The sequence below is a fragment of the Chiloscyllium punctatum genome, chromosome 18 (genome assembly GCF_047496795.1).
Source record: "Chiloscyllium punctatum isolate Juve2018m chromosome 18, sChiPun1.3, whole genome shotgun sequence".
Classification (NCBI taxonomy): Eukaryota; Metazoa; Chordata; class Chondrichthyes; order Orectolobiformes; family Hemiscylliidae; genus Chiloscyllium; species Chiloscyllium punctatum.
The window spans coordinates 88,606,974-88,630,888 of record NC_092756.1 but is presented as its reverse complement, the minus strand read 5'-3'; the positions used below and the strand labels follow the sequence as shown (position 1 = coordinate 88,630,888).

The following is a 23,915-nucleotide window of genomic DNA, read 5'->3' as shown; positions in this document are numbered from 1 at the left end:
ATAGTTGTGTTATTCCCAGATCACAGTCACCCTGCTCACTTCAGCTGTAGATGGCAATGAGAACATGTGTTATAAGCCAATGCAGCTCAAGAGAATTCCTTGAGCTGACTCTCTGGAATGTGTCTTCTGGGACTGCTTGCAGTGAATTTTCCCCAACTTTGGGCCAGTAGGCTTGAAGTTTATTGAAAGTCTGGGAGTGCATCCTCCACTGGGGAGGGAAAGGACAATGGAACATTACTGCTATTTTTGGGAAAGAAACCCGAATGCAGGTTGACTCCTGGCTGAGATGGAGTGGGTATTTTGCCAAGGTCCCCAGCAGGAGCTTAAAAATGTGTTGCTGGGAAAGCGCAGCAGGTCAGGCAGCATCCAAGGAGAAGGAGAATCGAAGGGCTTATGCCCAAAACATCGATTCTCCTTCTCTTTGGAAAAGCACAGCAAGTCAGGCAGCACCCAGCAACACATTAAGCTCTGATCTCCAGTCCTCATTTTCCCCCAGCAGGAGCTGCATGCTTATGGGAGGGGAAAAAAAAAAAAAAAAGAGTGAACTAGTTAGTGCGCCCAGCTGCTAATGGCTTTAAACAAGGCAAGGGGTGAACAAAAAAAGATCACAGGCCCCTGAGCTGGTCCTGTTCTGAACTCCAACTGGCTCCTGAGGCTGGGAGGAGAGGGAAAGAAAATGGCAGTGTTTAGAATATCCTGGTCATGTTAGAGCTAGACCAGACAAGTTGAGGTCATATCATCCCCAGGTTATTGGGTTCCTCTGTCTGGGTAGAAACTAGAGCCTGATAGGCCTCAATCGAGGCTAACAGCAAGCTGTTAACAGATCCAGTCACACAGATCATGTAGTTTGACTCCAAATTGTTGAGTACTGCTAAAGAAAATAAAGACATTAATGTTGAGGTGAACATTTGATAGGCAAATCTGAGAATGAACATAGAATCAAAGATGGTGATGTCTTGAACTGATCTTTTCAAGTAGTATGAAAAACTTCCTTGCACAGTTTACAATTGTGCTCATCAGGTCGAGAGAGGTGTAATTCTTGGACAAGAGAATTATTATTAAATTTATAAAAAAACACTCCAGACTGCAACACCCAACCTCATTCTGAGACAAAATAGCTTGAATGTACAGCTATTACAATTCCATTTAGTTATTCCTGTCCAATGGGGTGTGGGGCAAAAGAGGAGAAGAGACATCTAGTGAGGTGTTTCAGTCCACTGATGTGATGAGCCAAATTGTGATTACTGGCATCAAGCTCTCCAGAGATCACAAACAAATTCAAGTGAAGGATCAGTGGTCTGAATGATGTTCAATAAGCAAGATCAACACAAGATTTTATTCACTGCGAGGTCATACAGCCATTACATTCTTGCCAACATATTCCCTCTCCCTAGGGAGGAGCCAGATTGTCCAAGTGAAGTCAGTAATGCATTCAGACAAAAGCAGACAGTACCCCATGCCCCACTAACTGCTGTCCTCCAGTGAGAGCCTGTCAAACAGGTACTCTCCCAGCCCATTCTCAGGGGCTCCCAGACGCTTCAGGTTGGTGATGTAGTCCCCAAGTCGCTTGATGATCTCAACCTCCTCATCCAAATAGTGAGTCTCCAGGAAGTCACACAGCTGGAACACAGGAATATTACAACTCATTACATGAGCACAATCCAAGACAAGTTTACAATTCCAACTGCAAGACAGGCTGGGCACTCCGCTCTGGACAGCCCTGAAATAAATCTAGCAAACAAGAAAGTTTGTACTGGTGAAGATATCAACCAGTCAGCTGGCTCATCTTGCTGTTTAAGTGGAGTGAGTTGTATTGTGGTGGATGGTGATCATTCCACTGCAATGGTCCTGAATGAGGATTCAGTGGCCAATATCACTTCAGCACTCCCAGATTACAATCCAAGTTCATCCTTTATCTTATTGCTGAAGAGTTGTAACATTGTAACCAGCAGTATGGATCTGGAGTGATCAATACTACATCTGACCAAAAGTTAAAATCTCAGGTTATAGTCCAACAAGTTTATTCAGAAACACTAGCTTCAGGTGTACTGCTCCTTCAGCAAGTGTTTGTGGAATACCATAACCACCTGATGAAGTAGTAGTGCTCTGAAAGCTAGTGTTTCTGAATAAACTTTGGACTATAACCAGGTTACAAGTTTTAACTTTGTACATCCTAGTCCAACATGGGCATCTCCATCATATTGCCCCAATTGTTGCATTGAGTTTCAAACCCACAAACGACCAGTGAAGTGTTGCCCTGAGGGCGTGGCAGTGATGAGAATGAGGTGGTGAAGCTTACATGAGGGTCAGTCTGGGCAGTGGCGAGTTGGTGTAGATCCAGCAAACTCTGGTTCACATTCTTCTCCAGATCCAGGGCAACCTGCATTGCCTGCAGACCGTTACCCCACTCATCCCTCTCTGGCTTCTGAAACATGGAAACAAAGGACAGTTAAGGATCAGAATGCCTACTGTGGAATGAAGCAGGTCATTTAGCCCATTTGTCCACACCCTTCCTCCAGAGATGGTCCCCACCCCATTCCCCTAATCCTGTTTAGGGAAAGTGTAGCCTGTGTATCCCTGGAAACTATGGGCAACCTAGCATGACCAAACAAACTGGCACATCTTTGTAGAATGATAAAACTGAGCCGTTGCCAGAGGCTAGAATTGGCACTGAGACAGCAGTACCATCCTCCAGTCCAGAAGGTTTGGAGAGGAGGGGTTTAGAGAGAGATCTCAGGAAACTTGAGAAATATGAAATGCACCACCCAAGTAGCAGGGGGAGACAGCTAGTCTCGTGACATTGCTGCAACATCTGGACAAATGCTTCAAATGCCAGGGTACAGGGGGCTAATGATTAAGTGCAGGTAGGTGGGATTAGTGTAGTTTGGTCAGCATCGATATGGTAGACCAAAGGGCCTGTTTCTTTGCAGTGAGTGCGGAGATGGAAGAGATCATATGGGAAAGACAAGCAACAGCTCTTTGATTCCCCCTTCAGGAAGGAGAACCCTGTTACTGGTAGATTGAAGCCACATCACGAGAGCAGCCAATCCCCTCCCCAACATTCCCACCTTCACATCCTGGAGGAGGACTCTGCCTCCACGCTGATTCTGGAATTTCAGCAGCTTCTCTGCATGTTCCTGCTTCTCCTGGGACTGAGCTTTGAAGAACTGGGAGAAATGGTGCAGGGCAACATCATCCCGGTCAAAGTACGACATCTGAAAGAGAACCATTTCCATCCCATTAGCACATCACAGGCCCCAATTCTAGTTGGCAAAAATAGAATACTAATTTAGCCTTTGAAACCAGGCTGACTATTCAAGCTGTTAACCTCTGGGTACAGAACAATTTTAAATGCAACATTGCTGGTCTGTTGGACAGCAGCTCCTTTAACGGGATGATTTTGAACAATCCCAGCTTCCTCCTGGGGAACATGCAAACTCTTATTTTGGATTAATCAGCTGGTGAATTGCTCAGCAGGTCTGGCACAGCATCAGAGGGGAGAAACAATTCAGGTTTCTGCTCATTGACTGAAATGAGTGCAGGATGTATTCAGGGTAGTGGTTCCAAAACTAGACAGCACAGGATTAACATGAGGGGGGGGATGGATATAAAATGAACCCAAGAGGCAGCTTTTTTCCAAAGAAGGTGGTGAATATATAGGATGAGCTGCCAGAGGAAGGAAGCTGGTACAATTACAACATTTAAAAGGCATCTGGAGGGATATATGAAAAAGGAACTGTTTAGAGTGATGTGCCAAATAGGACTAGATTAAAATTTAGGATATTTGGCTGGTAGAGGAAGAGCTGGATTAGAGGGTCTGTTTCTGTGCAGACCATCTCTAGAAATGGTAGATCAAGTGTTCTGCATGGAACCAACTGATGTTGTCACCAAGTGCAGTCCACTCCATTCAATATTACCCACTAGTTAATACCCAGTACATTTTTTCCAGAATGGAAAATGTAAAACTGCTATCAGAACATGGGGACAGTAGGCTATTTAGCCCCTCAAGCCAGTTCTGCCATTCTATGTGAAAGTAACCACAAGGCTGCTGCAAGGTTCTACATTTTTGTGCTAAACTGGAAAGTGGATATTGGACATTGGACACTGTCAGCACTAATTGCCGAAAACTCTCCTGCCTAAGCAGGTGGATCATTGGGATTGGATGTACCATACACCTGATCTATACAAGACTGTTCCGAGGGGGGGGGGGGGGGGAAGGGCCCCCATGGGTTTGCTAAGGAAAGCCTGCCCAATGACAGCTTTTGGATTGTAAGCAAGCAGTCAAGTGAAACTTGAATCAAGGAAAGCCTAATACAGAGAAGACCTCATGTGACCCAGAGATTAACCATTCTCTGCAGATGGTGTCACCACCTTAAAATGTGACCTAAAAGCACTCTGCTTGGTTTGACTTAATCCAACAAGTTCAAGCCATTTTAGGTCTACACCCATAAATTGAATCAAAACACTTGAACCATCATGCTCAAGTGAATGTTATGACAATGCTGCTCCCTCAAGTTATTGTCTCTTCCCCCCCTCAAGATGGGTCATAAAGGCAGGAGGTGCCATTGTTTGAAGCAGCTATTTCCAGACAATGGCAAGAGTGTGACCAGTTCTCCCAATCCAGTTATTTTCCAATCTGTTTTAGCAGGCAGAAGCTGCTAGTAGCAGAGAAGCTACTGAAACTAGGTTCCATGCTTCAACAAACATTTACCAGAATGCTCTGAAAACTCTCCTACTAGCAAGAACCAGAGTTTGGATTTACCATTTGCCAAGGGATTTACAGCTCCATTGTTATTGCAATTGGTCAGTTGGGTTCCCAAATAGTGTTGTTTTAAGTTGTTTCTTTTATTGGTGCTTCTACCATAGAATGTAGATAAATTCTGTTTTTTTTTTAAAATAAAGCAGAAGGATTTGACCAGCTGATTCACCCTGGATTATACACAATACAACCATCTTTATACTGAGAAAGATTAGGCTCTGGACAACCTTAGTGGTTTTGACAGATCCAGCCAGGTCCCAATAGTTGGAGAGGATTATGAAGGGGCATGACTGAGGTCAGACTGGAAAGGAGTGATCCATCCTTTGGATAGTACACTATCAACTTGACAAGAGTAACTGGTTCACCAAAGAAAGCTGTTCCCACATCCAAACAGAGCTCTAGGGACTTCATCCTCATCTCATGAGAGAACCTCCAAAACAGCCAAGCCCACTGTGTTGAATATTCTACACATGTACCTACAACATTCCAACAGCAGACAATCATCCAGGATTAAACAGCCCATTCCATTGGTACTGCATTCTCCACCTCCCTTCAGTGTCCATTATCTACCAGGAACCCTACAATACTCACTAAACACCTTCCAAATAGGACATGCTAACACTTCAGAAGGGCATGGGCAAACCACTACCTGGAAGAGGGGGGCTATTCTGTTTCTCATACCATCCTGATTTGAGGGTCTCCATTTCTTCAGTCACAGAGTCAAAAATCTCAGACCACTCCAGCCACCTTGTGGGTACACTAACACTTCAGCAAGTCAACTCTTCCTCCAGGTGAGGAGATGGAGGAATGGCTACCTGACCACTGACTACCCACATATGAATGGATAATACAGAAAGCTAAATAGGCCTCAACCAGGGCCTATTTAAGTGGAGGCCAGTCACAGGCTGACATTAAATACCTCTGCTCAGATAAGCCAAGTATCATTGATAAACACTGCCATAACTCCCTTTTACAGTATCAAATCTAGTATGATGCTTATTTAGCATTAACAGAAGGTAAAGCAAACATATCACAATATATTAAAGCAGCAGAAAGGCAGCTAGTCAATGGATATTTCCATTCCACCACATGGTTGGCGTAAATGGTTAAGCTATTCCTGTAAAATATCCTGTTTTGACAACCGTATGGAAATGACAGTTACTACTTGTGATAGCCATATCAGGGAATTGTACACTAACCAAGAGCACTGCACCCCAGAAATGTCACTGAACATAAATCTGGAATATACATTATTGCACATCAGTATCATACCCCATTGTTACTGGAACACCACATTTATCTTGAATTGTGAAACAGGTAAGAGCTACTAAAGTCAATCTACAGGAGCATCAAGTTGATTTGAAATAAGGAAAACTTTACTTCACATAATAGAAGCAATTATAAATAGAGACAACACTCACCAAAGACTGATAGAGATAGGAGGCAGTGAGCTCCAGGTTAATCTGCTTGTTGACAGCAGCTTCACAATCCTGGTGATAGTTTTGACAAACCTGGGAGGCCATTTTGTGATGATTAGGATACTACTTACCTACCCAAGACAAATCACAAGCCAACCACCAACTCTACCTAAATCACCACTGTCTTTGGACTTTTATTTATACTCCAGGAGCAGACCCACATTATAATTAAGCAGAAAATGACATCATCAGTGATGGCCAATCACTCTTGTTAATCAATCGATCAGCTGTCATGTCAAATCAGCGCAGAATGGGAATTGGATCCAGAAGACAATCAGAATTCACAACTGGTTAATGATGGAATTGCTGATTGACCTTTGACCTCTGACACAAGTTCAAATTCACTAAGTGTATCTACCTGAAAATGAGAACAAAACATGCTCTGAAACTTCGCAATTGAATCTGAGGTTGTGTATTAAGACATACAGATTTGCAGAATTCTGTTAGTTTGTTAGTCTGAGGGATTTGTCTTCCTACCTTTTAAATGACAGTGTTGGGAGTCCATTGAAAAATGGCTAGATTTTATTGAAATTACGTATTTGCGTATTGATTGACAGTAACAGAAATGAAGTGCTTTTGGGTCATCTAGTGCAGGCAACTGATGTACCTTGTGGATCCTTTCTGAATCTGCTGTGATCTCCTTGACCTTAGGTCTCAGGAAGTTCAGTTTGAAAATAAAAACACTAAATGTGCTGAGAGATTGAATAGAGTGCCATGCAGTAGGCCTCAGGCCTCCATTTCTAAATTGCTGTTAGAAACTTATTGCATGATCAACTTTTCTATCTTTATGTTCAGTCTTTAATTGTTTCAAAAACAACTAACCCTCAACTCAAGCAGTTTCCAAGTGGGGAGATTCTGGTTCTGTTTACATTGCCTGCTGTAGAACGTTCAGCTCAGAAACTGGCTTCCTAGTTCACGGTGGTCCATGCCCACATCTATATGGACATGAGGGTCTCTCAACCTAAAGTTGAATGTGTTGAACTGAGCAGCCTCCAGTGGAATGGTAGACTGTGAGAGTTTGGGGTTTGAAGGTCCCGACTCAATGTTAGGGTATGATCACAGCCTTGACAGATGGATTGGTGGAAGCAAGTTACTTTGACCCAATAACTTTCTCAAATACCAGGTTGCAATCTAGCCCAATCTTGTCAGATTGAGTTACAAGTTTGAGTATTATACATGGAACCATGGTCAGAGGTCAACCCTGATAAATATTCATGGCAATGAGAGCAAGTCAGAGGCTGGGAATTCTGTTATGAATTTCTCAATTCCTGAATTTCCAAAGCCTCTCCACCATCTACAAGACCAAAGTTATGAAAAGTGGTGGAATACTTTCCAATTTTCTGGCTGAATACAGCCCCAACACTGACGAAGCCCCAGGGTAATCTCTCGCCATCCTGAGTTGGAACAATATCACTGTTTCTGAATCCAAGTCCCGGAAGCCCCCCCCCCCTCAGCAGCATCATTCTGGTCTCTCCCACACCAGGTGGGCTGTAATAACCAGCTCATCACCACCACCTGAAGGGTAACTGTGGCTGGGCACGAAACGTAGCCTTCTGATTGGCACACTGAAGATTGACCGAATAAAAATTACCCTGTGACGGGGTGGGGGTTGGTGTGCAACACTAGAGGGGATTAGGCCTAAGGTGAGAGGGGAAAGATTAAAAATAGGGATCTGAGGGGCAACAATTTCAGAGAGAGGGTGCTGTGTACATGGAAGGAGCTGCCGGAGGAAGTTGTGGAAGCGGGTATAATTATTACACTTAAAAGACATTTGGACGGATACATGAATAGGAAAGTTTTAGAAGGACATTGGCCATATGCAGGCAAGTGTGTCTAGTTCAGTTTTGGAAATCTGGTTGGTATGGACAGGTTGTGCTGAAGGGTTTGCTTCTGTGATGTATGACTCTAATGGTGTACAACAGTGTGTTTCTTTAGGGAGGCATGGTGGCTCAGTGGTTAGCACTGCTGCCTCACAGTGCCAGGGACCTGGGTTTAATTCCAGCCTTGGGTGACTGTCTGTGTGGAGTTTGCATGTTCTCCCTGTGTTTGTGTGGGTTTCCTCAGAGTGCTCTAGTTTCCTCCCACAGTCCAAAGATGTGCAGGATTGGTGGATTGGCCATGGGAAATGCAGGGTTAAGGGGATTGGGTGGGTCTCCACAGGATGCTGTTCAGATGGTTGGTGCAGACTCAATGGGCTGAATGGCCTCTTCCTGCTGTTTAGGGAGTCTGTTGGCATGACTGGATTGATTAAATTAAAAGGATGTATGTAGTTGAATAAATATGTCAATGGCCTTAAACACCCACCCCCTCTTTGAAGGCTGCAATGTGTACTAGCTACAAAAATCACTGAAACAATCACCAGGATGTCTCTGACAGCCCCCTCCTTAACCCATAACCCCTGAAAGATAAAGGAAACAGCTATACAGAAGAGTTAGCATCTCCAGGCTCCCTCTCCCAGTCACACCACGGTATACACAGCAGTATGACACCAACAGCTTTGGTTCAATTCCCATCACTGATTCAAGGTTACTATGAAGGAATCGCCTCAACCTCTTCCCTCATGTTAGGTCTAATGGCCCTCAGGTTTAATCACCATCAGTTGCTCCTCTGTCTAATGAGAGCACAGCCCCAATAGTCTGGTAAGACAATGGCAACACAACTCCCAACTTGGGCAGAAAATCACTGCTCCTTCAACATCACTGGGTCAAATCAAACTGCATCAGGAGAATCCTTCAACATATGGGAAGCTAGGCTCAGCTTGGACTGCAAACTTTAGCAGCAAGAATAAATCAAATGGTAGTAACTAACCTTGACTGTTGCTGTGTTATTTCCAGGGCATTGCCATCCTGCTCATTTCAGCTGTAGGTGCCAATAGAGAGTGTGTGTGTTGTAATCCAATACAGCTCAGGAGAGTTTGTTTGGCTGACTCCTCACCATGTGACTGACAAGACTGCTTGGGGGTCAATTTCCCCAGCTCTGGGCTGGTAGGCTTGAAGTTTAACCAAAGTGGAGGAATGGTGCTAGCAGTGAGTCTGTAAATAGGGAGGTACAGTAAAGTGAGGGAGTTATAGTGGGGCTATATTGCTACTGCTGGAATGAGTTCACCCTGGGTGGAAGGGTTCCTTGATTAAACACCCATTCTAGCTCAAGAGCTGTACGTTTGACCAGTTAATCCTCCATTGTCTGACACAATGTGCCCAACTGCTCACAGTAGTGAGAAGGGGTGAAGATCACAGCCCCATAGTCTGGGCCCATAAGAAGAAAACAGCACTCTTTAGAGTGGTCTAGTCACAGCAGATTTCCAGCAGGAGTTGTACTAGACAAGTTGAGATCATCATTCCCAGGTTAGCTGGTTCCTCCAACGGGGCAAAAATCAAGAGCCTGCTGGACCTCACTCAAGGCCTGTGGGAAGAGGTGAGCACCTAGTGGGCAAGTCTGGAAGTGAACATGGAATCAAAGACTTTGGGATGTCTAGATTTGATCTAGAGACGCTTCCTGTCACAAAATTTGCTTGGGTACAATTCAGTTCCAAAAAAGTATAATTGTTGGACAACAGAATCAAAGGTTTGACACCCCAGACTGCAATCCTCCAACCTGAAGCCCTAGTGTGGTGGTGGGGGGGGGGTGGAAAAAAAAAGGTGGGAAGTGGGGTCAAGGTAGCTCAATTTGTCACTACATGACACCATCTTGTAATTTTTGTTCGATTGTGTGTGTGTGTGTGTGTGTGTGTGTGTGTGTGTAGCCCAGTGAGGTGATGAGCCAAATTGTAGAATGATTCCCAGCATCAAGCTCTCCAGAGATAGTGATCAAATTAGAACAAAAAAAAAGGGATCAGTGATCTGAATGATAGACAGTAAGATCAATCAATACAAGATTTTATCCATTTCCATTCAGGTAGTACAGCCATTACATTCTTGCCAACATATTCCTTCTCCCTAGGGAGGAGCCAGATTGTCCAAGTGAAGTCAGTAATACATTCAGACAAAAGCAGACAGTACCCCATGCCCCACTAACTGCTGTCCTCCAGTGAGAGCCTGTCAAACAGGTACTCTCCCAGCCCATTCTCAGGGGCTCCCAGACGCTTCAGGTTGGTGATGTAGTCCCCAAGTCGCTTGATGATCTCAACCTCCTCATCCAAATAGTGAGTCTCCAGGAAGTCACACAGCTGGAACACAGGAATATTACAACTTGTGCTAATGCAATAATCCAAGACAGTTTTACAATTCTTGCTGCAAAAGATTTGGCCAGATAGCTTTAGACAGACAAAAAATCTAGCAAGAGATTTTACACCAGTGAGGATGACAGCATTTTAGCTGCTTCATGCCAGTCTTAATGGGACCCCAGTTGTATTGTGATGGACAGTGATCATTCCACTGCATGGTCCTGAATGTGATTGGCCACTGAATTCACTTCAGCTCTCCCACCAGATTAAAATCCAAGTACTTCCTTGACCTTCTTACTAAAGAGTTGTAATATTGTAACAAATCAGTATAGAGGAGGTAAAAAACAATGACTGCAGATGCTGGAAACCAGATTCTGGATTAGTGGTGCTGGAAGAGCACAGCAGTTCAGGCAGCATCCAAGAAGCGACTTGGATGCTGCCTGAACTGCTGTGCTCTTCCAGCACCACTAATCCAGAACCATCAGTATGATATAGAGTGATCAATGTTAGATCTGGACCAAGTGTTGCATTATTAATTTCAAACCCACAAAGACCAGTGAAGTGTTGCCCTGAGGGTCTGGCAGTGATGAGAATGAGGGGGTGGTGAAGCTTACATGAGGGTCAGTCTGGGCAGTGGAGAGTTGGTGTAGATCCAGCAAACTCTGGTTCACATTCTTCTCCAGATCCAGGGCAACCTGCATTGCCTGCAGACCGTTACCCCACTCATCCCTCTCTGGCTTCTGAAACATGGAAACAAAGGACAGTTAAGGATCAGAATCAGAATCCTGACAGTGGAATGAAGCAGGTCATTTAACCCATTTGTCCACATCAACCCTCCAAACAGCATCCCACCTCATCCCTCTAATCTTGTTTAGAGGAAGTGTAGCCTGTGTATCCCTAGAAACTGGGCAACCTAGCATGACCAAACTGACCTGCACTTCTTTGTAGAATGATAAAAGTGAGCAGTTGCCAGAGGCTAGAATTGGATCTGGGTCCCTGGCACTGAGACACTAGTACCAGTACCATCTGCAAGTCCAGAAGATGGTTTGAAGAGGAAGGGGCTTTGAGGGATCTCAGGAAGTTTCTCTAGAAAAATATGGAATGCACCATATGAGGAGAATGGGAGAGGCAGCTAGTCCACTGACATTGCAGCAACATCTGGACAAATAGCCCACTATTGTGGTTCTGTTTGACAAGCGGGAATTTGTATTGCAGACTTTTCGTCCCCTGTCTAGGTGACATCCTCAGTGCTTGGGAGCCTCCTGTGAAGCGCTTCTGTGATCTTTCCTCTGGCATTTGTAGTGGTTTGAATCTGCCGCTTCTGGTTGTCAGTTCCAGCTGTCTGCTACAGTGGCCGGTATATTGGATCTGGGTCGATGTGCTTATTGATTGAATCTGTGGATGAATGCCCTGCCTCTAGGAATTCCCTGGCTGTTCTGTTTGGCTTGTCCTATAATAGTGTTGCCCCAGTTGAATTCATGTTGCTTGTCATCTGTGTGTGGCTACTAAGGACAGCTGGTGTCATTTTGTGGCTAGTTGGTGTTCATGGATGCAGATCATTAGCTGTCTTCCTGTTTGTCCTATGTAGTGTTTTGTGCAGTCCTTGCATGAGAATTTGTACACTACATTGGTTTTGCTCCTGCTGGGTATCAGATCCTTCATTCTGGTGAGTTGTCAGAGAGTGGCTGTTGGTTTGTGTGCTGTTATGGGCCCTAGTGGTTGCAGTAGTCTGGCTGTCAGTTCAGAAATGCACTTGATGTATGGTAGGGTGGCATGTCCTCATTCTGTTGTCTTTCCCTTAGGCATCTGTTGATGAAATTGCGTGGGTATCTGTTTTTGGCAAATACATTGCCTAGGTGTTCTTCCTCTTTGCAGTTCTGGTGTACTGCAGTGTGTTGTGGCTCTTTCGAATAGTGTCTTGATGCAACTTCTTGTGTTGGGGTAGTTGCTTTCATAGTTCAGGACTGTGTGTGTGGCTTTCCTGTATACCTTTGGTGAATTCTCCATTAGGTGTTCTGTACAATCATGTCTAGGAATGAGTTGGTTGTCCTTTTCTTCCTCACTACGCCCTGGCATTTGAAGTAAGGAACAAGTGCAAGTAGATGGGATTAGTGTGGTTTGGTCAGCATAGGTATGGTGGACCAAAGGGCCAGTGTCTATGCTGTGACTTGGAGATGGAAGAGATCTACAGGAAAGCCAAGCAACATTGCTTTTCACTTTCCCTTCAGGATGTAAAAACCCTGTCACTGACAGAAGCCACATCTCGAGAGTAGCCATTCCCCTCCCCAACATTCCCACCTTCACATCCTGGAGGAGGACTCTGCCTCCATGCTGATTCTGGAATTTCAGCAGCTTCTCTGCATGTTCCTGCTTCTCCTGGGACTGAGCTTTGAAGAACTGGGAGAAATGGTGCAGGGCAACATCATCCCGGTCAAAGTACGACATCTGAAAGAGAACCATTTCCATCCCATTAGCACATCACTGGCCTCCATTCCAGTTATCAGAACAGAAGACTAATTTAGCCCTCAAGATCAGGCTGACTATTGAAGCTGTTAAACCTTTGGGTTCCCAACCATTTTAAATATACCATTTTGTCCAATGAGCCAGTGGTTCCTTTAACTAGAAGAATCAGAACTCTAGCTTCCTCCTGGCTACATGCAAATTCCATGTGTTTTATCTTGGATTAAGCAGCTGGTGAATTGCTCAGCAGGTCTGACAGCATCAGAGGAGATAAATGCTGATTCAGGTATCTGCTCATTAACTGCCAGAATCAGAAGATAGCGATTGAATAGAGTTTAAGTAAGTGAAGGAAACTAGAGTGCAGGATGTATTCAGGGCAGGAGGGTTCCTAAACTAGAGAGCACAGAGTTAACTGAGGGATGGATATAAATTGACCCAAGAAGCAGCTTTTTTCCCCAGAATGTGGTCCATGTATAGAATGAGGTGCTAGAGGCTGGTACAATTACAACATTTAAACCATCTGGAAGTATGTGAAGAGGAAGCTTTTAGAGTGATAGGTACCAAATGGAACTAAATTTAGGATATCTGGCTGCCCTGGAAGAGCTGGATTAGAGAGTCTGTTTCTGTGCAGACCAGGTCTAGGATGGTAGATTTCAAGTATTCTACATGGAACCAACCCCCACCCCCCACCCCAACCTGCCCCCCCCCCGCCCCCCCCCCCCCCCCCCCCACCCCCCGCAGCAGTAGCAGCAGCAGCATCATTCTGGTCTCTCCCACACCAGGTGGGCTGTAATAACCAGCTCATCACCACCACCTGAAGGGTAACTGTGGCTGGGCACGAAACGTAGCCTTCTGATTGGCACACTGAAGATTGACCGAATAAAAACCACCCTGGGATGGGGGAGTGCAAAACTAGAGGGGCATAGGCTTAAAGTGGGAGGGGAAAGATTAAAAATAGGGACGTGAGGGGCAACCTTTCCAGAGACAGTGTGCTGTCTACATGGAATGAGCTGCCAGTGTTGGAGGTGGCTACAATTACAACATTTAAAAGATGTTTGGACAGATACATGAATGGGAAGGTTTTAGATGGATGTCGGGCATATGAAGGCAAGTGGGACTCGTTTAGTTTTAGAAATCTGGTTGGCATGGACAGGTTGGACTGAAGGTTTGTTTCTGTGATGTATGACTCTATGACTCTAATGTTGTGCAACATGTTTCTTCAGGGTGGCATGGTGGCTCAGTGGTTAGCACTGCTGCCTCACAGCGTCAGGGACCTGGGTTTGATTCTAGCCTCGGGCACAAAGCTGTTGACCCCAGGAAACATTGAGGAGCTCAAGAGGGACTACGCAGGTTGGAGAACTGTGAATCCCCTCTTTGAGTCCCCAGTGGACTGGTGAGAAACAGTAAAAGGGAACATCAAGAGGTTCTTCATCCTCAAAGGTGTTCAGGAGGTGACAGAGAGGTGGGGAAAACTGTCCCAGTTCCAGGAAAGTATGCAGAACCTGCTCCTGCTGCAGACGATGGGGGTTGATGTCACGGAGGACCTCCAGGAGGTGAAGGGCCAGCAAGCCTCACTCATTGCCTTGGAGGCCACCAAGATAATCTTCCGGTCCAGGGTCCGCTCGGTGGAGCAGGACGAGACGTGCACCCTCCAGAAGGTGCACAAAGCGAGCTCCGTACTCAGCAGCCTGAAGGAAGAAGATGGCTCGAAAACGTCATCTCAGGCTGATGTCATGAGGATCAGCAAACCTATGCCAGTCTGTATGACGTGAAGCCAACCGACAGCACAGCCTCCCGTCGTTCCTGTCCTCTATCATGGAGGTCTCAGATGACAGAACACGGGAAAGGCTCGAACAAAGCCCTCAAGTCCTCCGAAAAGAATAAAACTCCCGGAAGTGATGGCTTACTGATCGAGCTCTATTCCGCTCTGTGGGACTTGATTGGCCAGGACCTGCTGGAGGTGTAAGTCAGTATGCTTCGGGCAGGTACCATGAGTAAATCCATGAGGAAAGGCATCATCACCCTCATCTACAAGTGGAAGGGGGACAGGGAGGAACTCAGAAATTGGAGACCTATCTCATTGTTGAATGTGGATTACAAAATTCTGTCAAAGGTAATCGCCAACCGGGTCAGGTCTGCTCTGGGGTCGGTGATTCACCCTGACCAAACCTGTGCTGTACCGGGCAGGAAGATCGCTGAGAGTCTCGCACTCCTCAGGGATACGATCGCCTACGTGCAGGACAGAGAGTTGGATACCTGCCTGATCAGCTTGGACCAGGAGAAAGCCTTTGACAGGATATCACACAGGTATATGAGAGATGTTCTCTCCAAAATGGGCTTTGGGGAGGGAATCTGCAATTGGATCAGACTGCTCTACACCAACGTTATCAGTGCAGTCTCAATCAATGGGTGGGAATCTGATAGCTTCCCAGTCAGATCTGGAGTCAGGCAGGGATGCCCCCTCTCACCCGCCTTGTTTGTGTGCTGCATAGAGCCATTTGCCGAGTCCATCAGGAAGGATGCGAGCCTGAGAGGGGTGACTATTCCTGGCAGCAGGGGCCTGCAGGTTAAGGCCTCCCTGTACATGGATGACGTCGCTGTTTTCTGCTCAGATCCTCTGTCCGTGCACAGACTCATGTGCATCTGTGACCAGTTCGAACGGGCCTCAGGTGCCAAGGTAAACCGAGGCAAGAGTGAGGCTATGCTCTTCGGGAACTAGGCCAACCAATCCTCGATCCCCTTCACCGTCATTACCAACCACCTGAAGGTGCTGGGTATTTGGTTCGGGGGGGCTGGGGTGTGCGCCAAGTCTTGGGAGGAGCGTATCAGCAAAGTGAGGCAGAAACTGGGCAGATGGAAGCTACGGTCGCTCTCCATCGCGGGAAAAGAACCTGGTCATCAGGTGTGAGGCACTGTCATTGCTATTATACGTGACACAGGTCTGGCCTATTCCCAGAACCTATGCCGCTGCAGTCACCCGGGCCATCTTCCATTTTATATGGAGGTCAAAGATGGACCGGGTCCAAAGGGACTCGCTGTACAAAGATCTGGGCAACGGGGGAAAAAATACACCCAATGCCACCCTCACCCGGATGGCCACCTTTGTGTGTGGCTGCATCAAGCTGTGCGTGGATCCCCGGTACCCAAACACCAAGTGTCACTACGTACTGAGGTTCTACCTGTCCCCGGTGTTGCGAAGGATGGGCCTGGCCTCGCTACCGCAGAACGGTCCGAGTAGTTGGACCGATCCATATCACCCGTCCTTCGTGGAGAAGTTTATGAAGAAAAACACCTTTGACCACAAGTCCATCAGGAAGTGGTCAGCACATAGTGTCCTTGAGACCCTACGGGAAAAGGAGAAGGCAGATCCTATCGAGTGGTTCCCTGAGCAGACTGTCAAAGCCATTTGGCAGAAAACCTCATCGCCAGAACTTTCCAACAAGCACCAAGACGTGGCTTGGCTGGTGGTGAGAAGGGCTCTGCCTGTGAGATCCTTTATGCACGCCCGGACTCTCTGCCGCACCGCACGCTGCCCTCGAAGCAGCTGCGGGGGGGACGAGACTGTCACACACCTCCTTCTGGAATGTGCCTATGCAAAGGAAGTCTGGAGAGGAATGCAGTGGTGTTTGTCGAGGTTCGTCCCGAGCAGCGCCGTGACGCGGGACTCCATGCTCTACGGTCTGTTCCCCAGGACGCACACCGAGACGAACATTAACTGTGCCTGGAGGTTCATCAACTCAGTGAAGGACGCTCTCTGGGCGGTCCGAAACCTGTTGATCTTCCAGCTGAAGGAGTTGACCCCGACCGAGTGTTGCAGACTGGCACATTCCAAGGTCCAGGACTACGTGTTGTGGGACGCGCTGAAGCTGGGGGCAGCTGCTGCCAAGGCGCGATGGGGAAAGACCACGGTGTAACATCTGCCTGCCTAAGAAGAACAGGGGGCCCACTCAGTAATTGGGCTCCACTGACACCTCAGCTAAATATATGGATATATGATTGATAAACATACAGACCTGTATATATAAATAATAAATTCTGATCTATGTAAAGAAATGGAATGTTTACGTATGTATGGCATGACCAACTGTACAGACCATCAAAATATTTTATGAATAAAGTATATTTCTGAAATAAAAAAAATTCTAGCCTCAGGCGACTTTCTGTGTGGAGTTTGCATGTCCTCCGTGGCTGTGGGCTTCCTCGGAGTGCTCCAGTTTCCTCCCACAGTCCAAAGATGTGCAGGATCAGTGGATTGACCATGGGAAATGCAAGATTAAGGGGATTGGGTGGGTCTGAACAGAATACTGTTCAGATGATTGGTGCAGACTCAATGGCCTTTTCTTGCCCTGTAGGGAGTCTGAGGGCACACCTTGATTGATTAAAACAAAAGGATTTATGCAGTGGAATAAATATGTCAAAGGCCTTATCGACCCACCCCTCCCTGAAGGGGAGAGTGTGTACTAGCTACACAAGTCACGGAAACATAAACTAGGATATCTCTGACAGCCCCCTCCTTACCCCATGATACCTAAAAGCTTGAAAAATAAAGGAGACAGCTGTATAGGAGAGTCAGCATCTCCAGGTTTCCTCTCCCAGTCACACTACAGTTTACAGAGAAGTGTGATGCCAGAGGCCTGAGTTCAATTCCCATCACTGATTTGGAGGTTACTATGAAAGAGTCTCCTTTGTAACCTCTTCCCTCACCTGAGGTCTGGTGGCCCTTAGGTTTAATCATCACCAGTTTCTCCTTTCTCTAATAAGGACACAGCCCAATGGTCTGGCAACGCAGCAAATCCCAACTTGGTAAGAAACCACTGCTCCTTCATCAAATCAAACTGCATCTGGAGAATCCTTCAGCATAGTGGAAGCACTGACTGCAAACTGCTGACTTTAGCAGCAAGAATAAATCAGGCAGAAGCATGTAACCCTGAGCATTGCTGTGTTATTCCCAGGTCACAGTCACCCTGCTTGTTTCAGCTGTAGGTATATGTGCTTTGTAATCCAATACAGCTCAGGAGAATTTGTTTAAGCTGACTCCTCACCATGTGGCTGACAATGCTTGGAGTGAATTTCCTCAGCTCTGGCAGGCTCAGTTTATCAAACTATAGTAGTAGTGCATCTATAAAATATAGGGAGGAACAGCAAAGTGAGGGAACCATGGCAAGTCTATATTGTTAGTTCAGGAATGAAGTCTTCCCTCTGGATGGGCTCCTTGATTAAATACCAATTCTACTCAAAGGCCCCTATCAAGAGGTTTGAGCTGTTTATCCCCCATTTGTCTGACACTCTGGCCAACTGCTTATGGCAGTGACAAGACAAGGGGCAAAGATCACAGGCCCCTGTGCTGGTCCAAACCCCAACTGGCTCTGTAGGCTGGAGCCACAGGAAGAAAACAGCAACATTAGAATGAATTAGTCGCTTTAGAGTTCTTGTGAGAGCTGTACTAGACAACTGGAGATCATATTCAGGTTAGCTAGTTCCTCCAACTGAGGAGAGCCAGGGGCCTGATGGATCTCATCCAAGGCCTGTGGGAAAGAGGGGAACACCTAGTGGTCAAATCTGGAAGTGAACATCAAATCAAATGTGGGATGTCCAGACAGTCTTGTGAAAGCTTCCATAGCTCTTCAAAATTTGCTACAACTGTAGCTGTTAAGTACAGAAAAGTATAATTGCTGGACAAAAGAACTAAAGGTTAGATATCCCACAGACTGCAATCCCCCAACCTGAAGTCCTAGTTTTGGGTTGGAGTGGAGGCCGGGTAGCTTGAATTTGTCACTATATAGAACTCCACCTAGTTATCCTTGTCCAATTGGCTGGAGTTTGGTGGGTGAGGAAAAGAAATTAGTAAGTTTTAGTCCAGTGATGTGGTGAGTTGGATTGCAGAATGATTACTAGCATCAAGCTCTCTAGACATAAATTCATGTGAAGTATCAGTGGTCTGAATGATAGACAGCAAGATTTTATTCATTTCCATTCAGGTAGTACAGCCATTACATTCTTGCCAACATATTCCTTCTCCCTAGGGAGGAGCCAGATTGTCCAAGTGAAGTCAGTAATGCATTCAGACAAAAGCAGACAGTACCCCATGCCCCACTAACTGCTGTCCTCCAGTGAGAGCCTGTCAAACAGGTACTCTCCCAGCCCATTCTCAGGGGCTCCCAGACGCTTCAGGTTGGTGATGTAGTCCCCAAGTCGCTTGATGATCTCAACCTCCTCATCCAAATAGTGAGTCTCCAGGAAGTCACACAGCTGGAACACAGGAATATTACAACTCATTACATGAGCACAATCCAAGACAGTTTGGAGAATTCCCACTGCAAGACAGACTGGACCATATAGCTCTAGACAGGAAAGTCTAGCTAATGGCTAGATATTGTGCCAGGGAGGATGACAGCATTTTAGCTGCATCAGTTTCTTAACTGGAGCCAGTTGTATTGTAGTGTACAGTGATCATTCTACTGTAATGGTCCTGAATGAGGATTCAGTGGCCAGTATCACTTCAGCACTCCCACCAGATTACAATCAAAGTTACTCCTTGACCTTATTGCTGAACAGTTGTAAGGTCAGTATGGAGTGATCGGTGTTACATCTAGACCAAGTGTTGTATTATTGAATTGCAAACCCACAAAGACCAGTGAGGTGTTGCCCGGAGGGTCTGGCAGTGATGAGAATGAGGAGGTGGTGAAGCTTACATGAGGGTCAGTCTGGGCAGTGGCGAGTTGGTGTAGAGCCAGCAAACTCTGGTTCACATTCTTCTCCAGATCCAGGGCAACCTGCATTGCCTGCAGACCGTTACCCCACTCATCCCTCTCTGGCTTCTGAAACATGGAAACAAACGACAGTTAAGGAACAGAATCCCTACAGTGGGATGAAGCAGTTATTTAGCCCATTTGTCCACACCCTCCCTCAAGAGTATCCCACACTGACTCCACCCCATTCCTGTAATCATGTATTTTTCCATGAGAACTACATTAGACTGGGCACACCAGGAAACCATGACCAAACTGACCTGCACATCTTTGGACTAAGACTGAGCAGTTGCCAGAGATTGGAATTGGACCTGGGTCCCTGGCATAGTGCCATCCAAGTCCAGATGAAGGTTGAGGAGGAAGGGATTAGATGATATTTGAGGAAGTTTTTAAAGAGAAAAATGGAATGTACAACCTGAAGGGAGTGGTAAAGGCAGCTAGTCCAGTGACATTTCTGCATCTGGACAAATATTTCAAGTGCCAGGACAGTGGCCTCAGGACAAAGTGCAGGTAGATGGGATTAGTGTAGTTTGGGGTTTGTTGGTCAGCATAGACCAAAGGGCCTGTGTTGATGCTGTGACAGGGCAATGGAGGAGATCCTGGGGAAGCCAATCAAGAAGTTTTTCACTTCCCCTTCAGGATGTGCAAATCCTGTCACTGACTTGAAGCTACATCACGAGAGCAGCCATTCCCCATCCACTTCCCCCCCCCCCCCCCAACATTCCCACCTTCACATCCTGGAGGAGGACTCTGCCTCCACGCTGATTCTGGAATTTCAGCAGCTTCTCTGCATGTTCCTGCTTCTCCTGGGACTGAGCTTTGAAGAACTGGGAGAAATGGTGCAGGGCAACATCATCCCGGTCAAAGTACGACATCTGAAAGAGAACCATTTCCATCCCATTAGCACATCACTGGCCTCCATTTAATGGAGACAAGGAGACTAGTTTAGCCCTCAAACATCAGACCAACTATTCCAGCTGTTAAACCTGGGTTCTCAGCCATTTTAGTATTGTCCAATGAGCCAGCAGCTCCTTTAACTGGACAGTTTGGAACAACCTCAGCAGGGGTGGCGGGAAGATGTAGTAGACCCAAGAGGGTGGTGCATGTATGGAATGTGCTGCTAGAGGAAAATGTTGGAGGCTGGTGCAATGACAACAGTTAGTAGGCATCTGAATAGATTAGAAGGGTTCAGAGGGATGTGGACCAAGTGGGACTACATTTAGGATATCAGGCTGGCATGGAAAAGCTGAATTGTACAGTGTTTCTGCACTGTACATTTCACCATCTGTTGAAATTTCAGTTGGTTCCATGCAGAACATTAGAAGTCATAACCTTCAACAAGGTGAGGGTTCAGTTGGACGAGAAGAAAAACCACTGGAGTACTAAGTGCAGTCTACTCCATTCAACATTAACCAGAGGGGAATACACAGTTACCAGGACATTTTTCTGAATGGACTAGAGATACAAAACATCAGAACACAGGGACTGTAGGCCATTCAGCCCTGAAACCTGTTCAGCCATTCAATGAGAAAGCAACCACAAGGCTGCTGTAAGACACTACATTTTTCCTTTGGGGCTAATCTGGATGTTGGACACTGCTGGCACAAGTTAGTCAAGAGACAGTTTTCTGCCACTTGTAGATTGTTGGGATTGGATGTACCATACACTTGATCTGTATCAGTGTGTTCCTATCTTGAAGATGGAAGGGAATGAGAGAAAGGGGCCCCAGGTGTTGGAAAAGGAAAGCCTGCCCAATGACTGCCTTTGGATTGTTGCAGCAACAATTACAGGCTTATGTAGTGCAGTCAGACATCCAGAAACTTGTAAGCAAGCAGCTGAGTGATTAAAAAAAGGTAAAACATGAACAAATTCACTGCAGGAAAGTGCTAGTGTGACCCTAGAGACAACCATTATCTACAGATAATATCACCAGATTAAAGTGTAACTGAAAACAGTGTGACTTAATCCAACAATTTTAACCCATTTAAATCTACATCCATAACTGGCTCAAACATTTGAACCACCACATTCACAAGTGAATGATGAAACAATGCTACCCCTTAGCAAGGTCATTTTGACCTTCGTCTTTCTCAAGACAGGTTATAAAGGCAGAGGTGAGATATGTCTGGATATAGCTACTTTAAACAAAGTCAGGAGAGTGTCCAGTTCAGGTTTTCATAGTATAACTTAGAGAAGCTGTTGCTGTGAAAAGCTATGCTTCAACAGATATTTCTGTTGAAATCTGTCTGTAACATTCAAAATCTGATTCTATCATTAGCAAAGGGATGTTGTGATGTTACAATGAAGTCAGTCATGTTTCCAAGTACTTAGGAAAAGTTCTGCCTTTTGTTTAAACCTACATTCCATTTTGTAAGCAGCAGAGTGGATTGACCAGCTGCATCAGTCCTGGAATATCCACTAACCAACTGCTTTTAAAGTGAGGCTTGGGTCTGGGCTTGCTTTTCAGTGTAGAGATCTGACCTGGTCCTCAATTAGTGCATTGTTGTTTGTGGGGGCACAACTCAGGTCAAAGTGGAAATAGGTGGTCTATTTTATTCTGGGATACTGTCAAGTTATTAAACTAAACTAGCTCACCAATGACAGCTGTACCCATCTCCAAACAGCTTTAGAGACTTCATTCTCATTACATGAGAGAGAACCTCTAAACAGAGGAGCCCAGAGTGTTATGAGTATTCTCCACATGTCTGGATGACAGCACTTACAACATTCAAGCAGCAGACACCATCCAGGATAAAACAGCCCACTCCATTGGTACTGCATTCTCCACCTGTCAGTGATTAACAGGTACTCTGCAACATTTATCAAAACCCATCCAGAAAGAAAGTCTGACACTTCAGCAGGGCATGGGCAATCACCACCTGGTAAAAAACAGGCCATTTTGATTCCTATGCCTGCCTTGGGTGGCATGAGGCCTACTTGTGGATTCCAGTCACACCCTGACCACAAATACTTCTGCTCAGATAAGCAGAGTATCAATAAATACTACTAGAGCTCCTTTCACAAAGGAATGTTATTTTTGATTAGAAAAAAAAAACAAAACAAAATAATGTCACATTACACAATGGCAGAATCATGACTAGCCAGTGGACACTATTTCACTAGATGGTTGGCCAAAATGGCATCTAAACAGCTCAATAACATATCCCATTTTGACAACCCAGAGGGTATAGCAGCTACTGCAAGTCACAACCCTCAGTTGTGAGTTGACCCCAAGAACAATTCACCCTGCATACATCACTGAAGGCCGAGGGGGGTGGGGGGTGAATTCATTATTTTACATGAGTATCATACCCTATTCTTGCTCTAAGAGCATTTACCTTGAAGGCAACAGCTACAAAAACCTCAATCTACAAGAGCATCAAGTTAATTAGAAATAAAGGAGTTTACTTCACATAATAGAAGCAATTATAAATAGAGACAACACTCACCAAAGACTGATAGAGATAGGAGGCAGTGAGCTCCAGGTTAATCTGCTTGTTGACAGCAGCTTCACAATCCTGGTGATAGTTTTGACAAACCTGGGAGGCCATTTTGCACTACTTTCCTCTCCAAACCAATTCACAGGCCAAGCACAAATTTAATCTCAGTACCAACTACACCTAAACCATCATAGCCTTTGGATTTTTATTTATACTCCAGCAGCAGACCCTCATTTTATTAAGCAGGAAATTACATCATCAGTGATGGCCAATCACTCTTGTTAATCAATCGATCAGCTGCCATGTCCAATCAGTGCAAAATAGGAATTGGATTCAGAAACCAACCAGAATTGACAATGAGTCGATGATGGAATTGTTCATTGACATTTGACCTCTGCACAAGTGCAAATCTGGAAGTGTATCTACTGAAAATGAGAATACAACATACTCTAAAACTTCGCTATTGCATTTGAGGTTGTGTATTAAGACATGCTCAACACAGATTTGCAGAATTCTGTTAGTTTGTTCATCTGAGGGATTTCTCTTACTACGTTTTGAATGACAGTGTTGGGAGTCATAGATCTAGTCAAATTGTATTTATAGACTCATAGAGTCATAGAGATGTACAACATGGAAACAGACCCTTCGGTCCAACCCGTCCATGCTGCTCAGATATCCCAACCCAATCTAGTCCCACCTGCCAGCACTCGGCCCATATCCCTCCTAACCCTTCCTATTCATATACCCATCCGAATGCCTCTTAAATGTTGCAATTGTACCAGCCTCCACCACATCCTCTGGCAGCTCATTCCATTCCTGTACCACCCTTTGTGTGAAACATTTGCCCCTTATGTCTTTTTTATATCT

General features: G+C 45.6%; 3 protein-coding genes across 3 annotated transcripts; all 3 read right to left on the bottom strand.

The window, feature by feature from the left end:
- Window positions 1–1,406: 1,406 nt before the first annotated feature.
- On the bottom strand, window positions 1,407–6,282 carry LOC140488946 (ferritin, middle subunit-like). Its single transcript, XM_072588170.1, has 4 exons — window positions 6,181–6,282; window positions 3,069–3,215; window positions 2,300–2,425; window positions 1,407–1,620 (listed from the first exon to the last, which is right to left on the bottom strand). Exons 1-4 carry the CDS (start codon window positions 6,280–6,282, stop codon window positions 1,465–1,467), a joined length of 531 nt encoding a protein of 176 aa, XP_072444271.1. The 3' UTR covers window positions 1,407–1,464.
- A 3,964-nt stretch (window positions 6,283–10,246) lies between these two features.
- LOC140489040 (ferritin, middle subunit-like) lies at window positions 10,247–12,859 on the bottom strand. The gene is made up of 3 exons (XM_072588278.1): window positions 12,698–12,859; window positions 11,014–11,139; window positions 10,247–10,402 (listed from the first exon to the last, which is right to left on the bottom strand). The coding sequence occupies exons 1-3, from the start codon at window positions 12,857–12,859 to the stop codon at window positions 10,247–10,249; spliced, it is 444 nt and encodes a 147-aa protein (XP_072444379.1).
- A 6,014-nt stretch (window positions 12,860–18,873) lies between these two features.
- On the bottom strand, window positions 18,874–23,159 carry LOC140488945 (ferritin, middle subunit-like). The gene is made up of 4 exons (XM_072588169.1): window positions 23,058–23,159; window positions 20,337–20,483; window positions 19,552–19,677; window positions 18,874–19,108 (listed from the first exon to the last, which is right to left on the bottom strand). The coding sequence occupies exons 1-4, from the start codon at window positions 23,157–23,159 to the stop codon at window positions 18,953–18,955; spliced, it is 531 nt and encodes a 176-aa protein (XP_072444270.1). The 3' UTR covers window positions 18,874–18,952.
- Window positions 23,160–23,915: the final 756 nt, after the last annotated feature.

What these genes read in the sequence shown, in the direction of transcription:
- LOC140488945 (XM_072588169.1), bottom strand. Translation starts at nt 23,159, where the DNA reads ATGGCCTCCCAGGTTTGTCAAAACTATCACCAGGATTGTGAAGCTGCT. An exon ending in TCCTCCTCCAGGATGTGAAG is followed by an intron (nt 19,678 to 20,336) that starts GTGGGAATGTTG and finishes TCCATGTTTCAG; the next exon opens with AAGCCAGAGAGGGATGAGTG. An exon ending in CTGCCCAGACTGACCCTCAT is followed by an intron (nt 19,109 to 19,551) that starts GTAAGCTTCACC and finishes CCTGTGTTCCAG; the next exon opens with CTGTGTGACTTCCTGGAGAC.
- LOC140488946 (XM_072588170.1), bottom strand. Translation starts at nt 6,282, where the DNA reads ATGGCCTCCCAGGTTTGTCAAAACTATCACCAGGATTGTGAAGCTGCT. An exon ending in CCTATCTCTATCAGTCTTTG is followed by an intron (nt 3,216 to 6,180) that starts GTGAGTGTTGTC and finishes GTTCTCTTTCAG; the next exon opens with ATGTCGTACTTTGACCGGGA. An exon ending in CTGCCCAGACTGACCCTCAT is followed by an intron (nt 1,621 to 2,299) that starts GTAAGCTTCACC and finishes CCTGTGTTCCAG; the next exon opens with CTGTGTGACTTCCTGGAGAC.
- LOC140489040 (XM_072588278.1), bottom strand. Translation starts at nt 12,859, where the DNA reads ATGGTTCTCTTTCAGATGTCGTACTTTGACCGGGATGATGTTGCCCTG. An exon ending in TCCTCCTCCAGGATGTGAAG is followed by an intron (nt 11,140 to 12,697) that starts GTGGGAATGTTG and finishes TCCATGTTTCAG; the next exon opens with AAGCCAGAGAGGGATGAGTG. An exon ending in CTGCCCAGACTGACCCTCAT is followed by an intron (nt 10,403 to 11,013) that starts GTAAGCTTCACC and finishes CCTGTGTTCCAG; the next exon opens with CTGTGTGACTTCCTGGAGAC.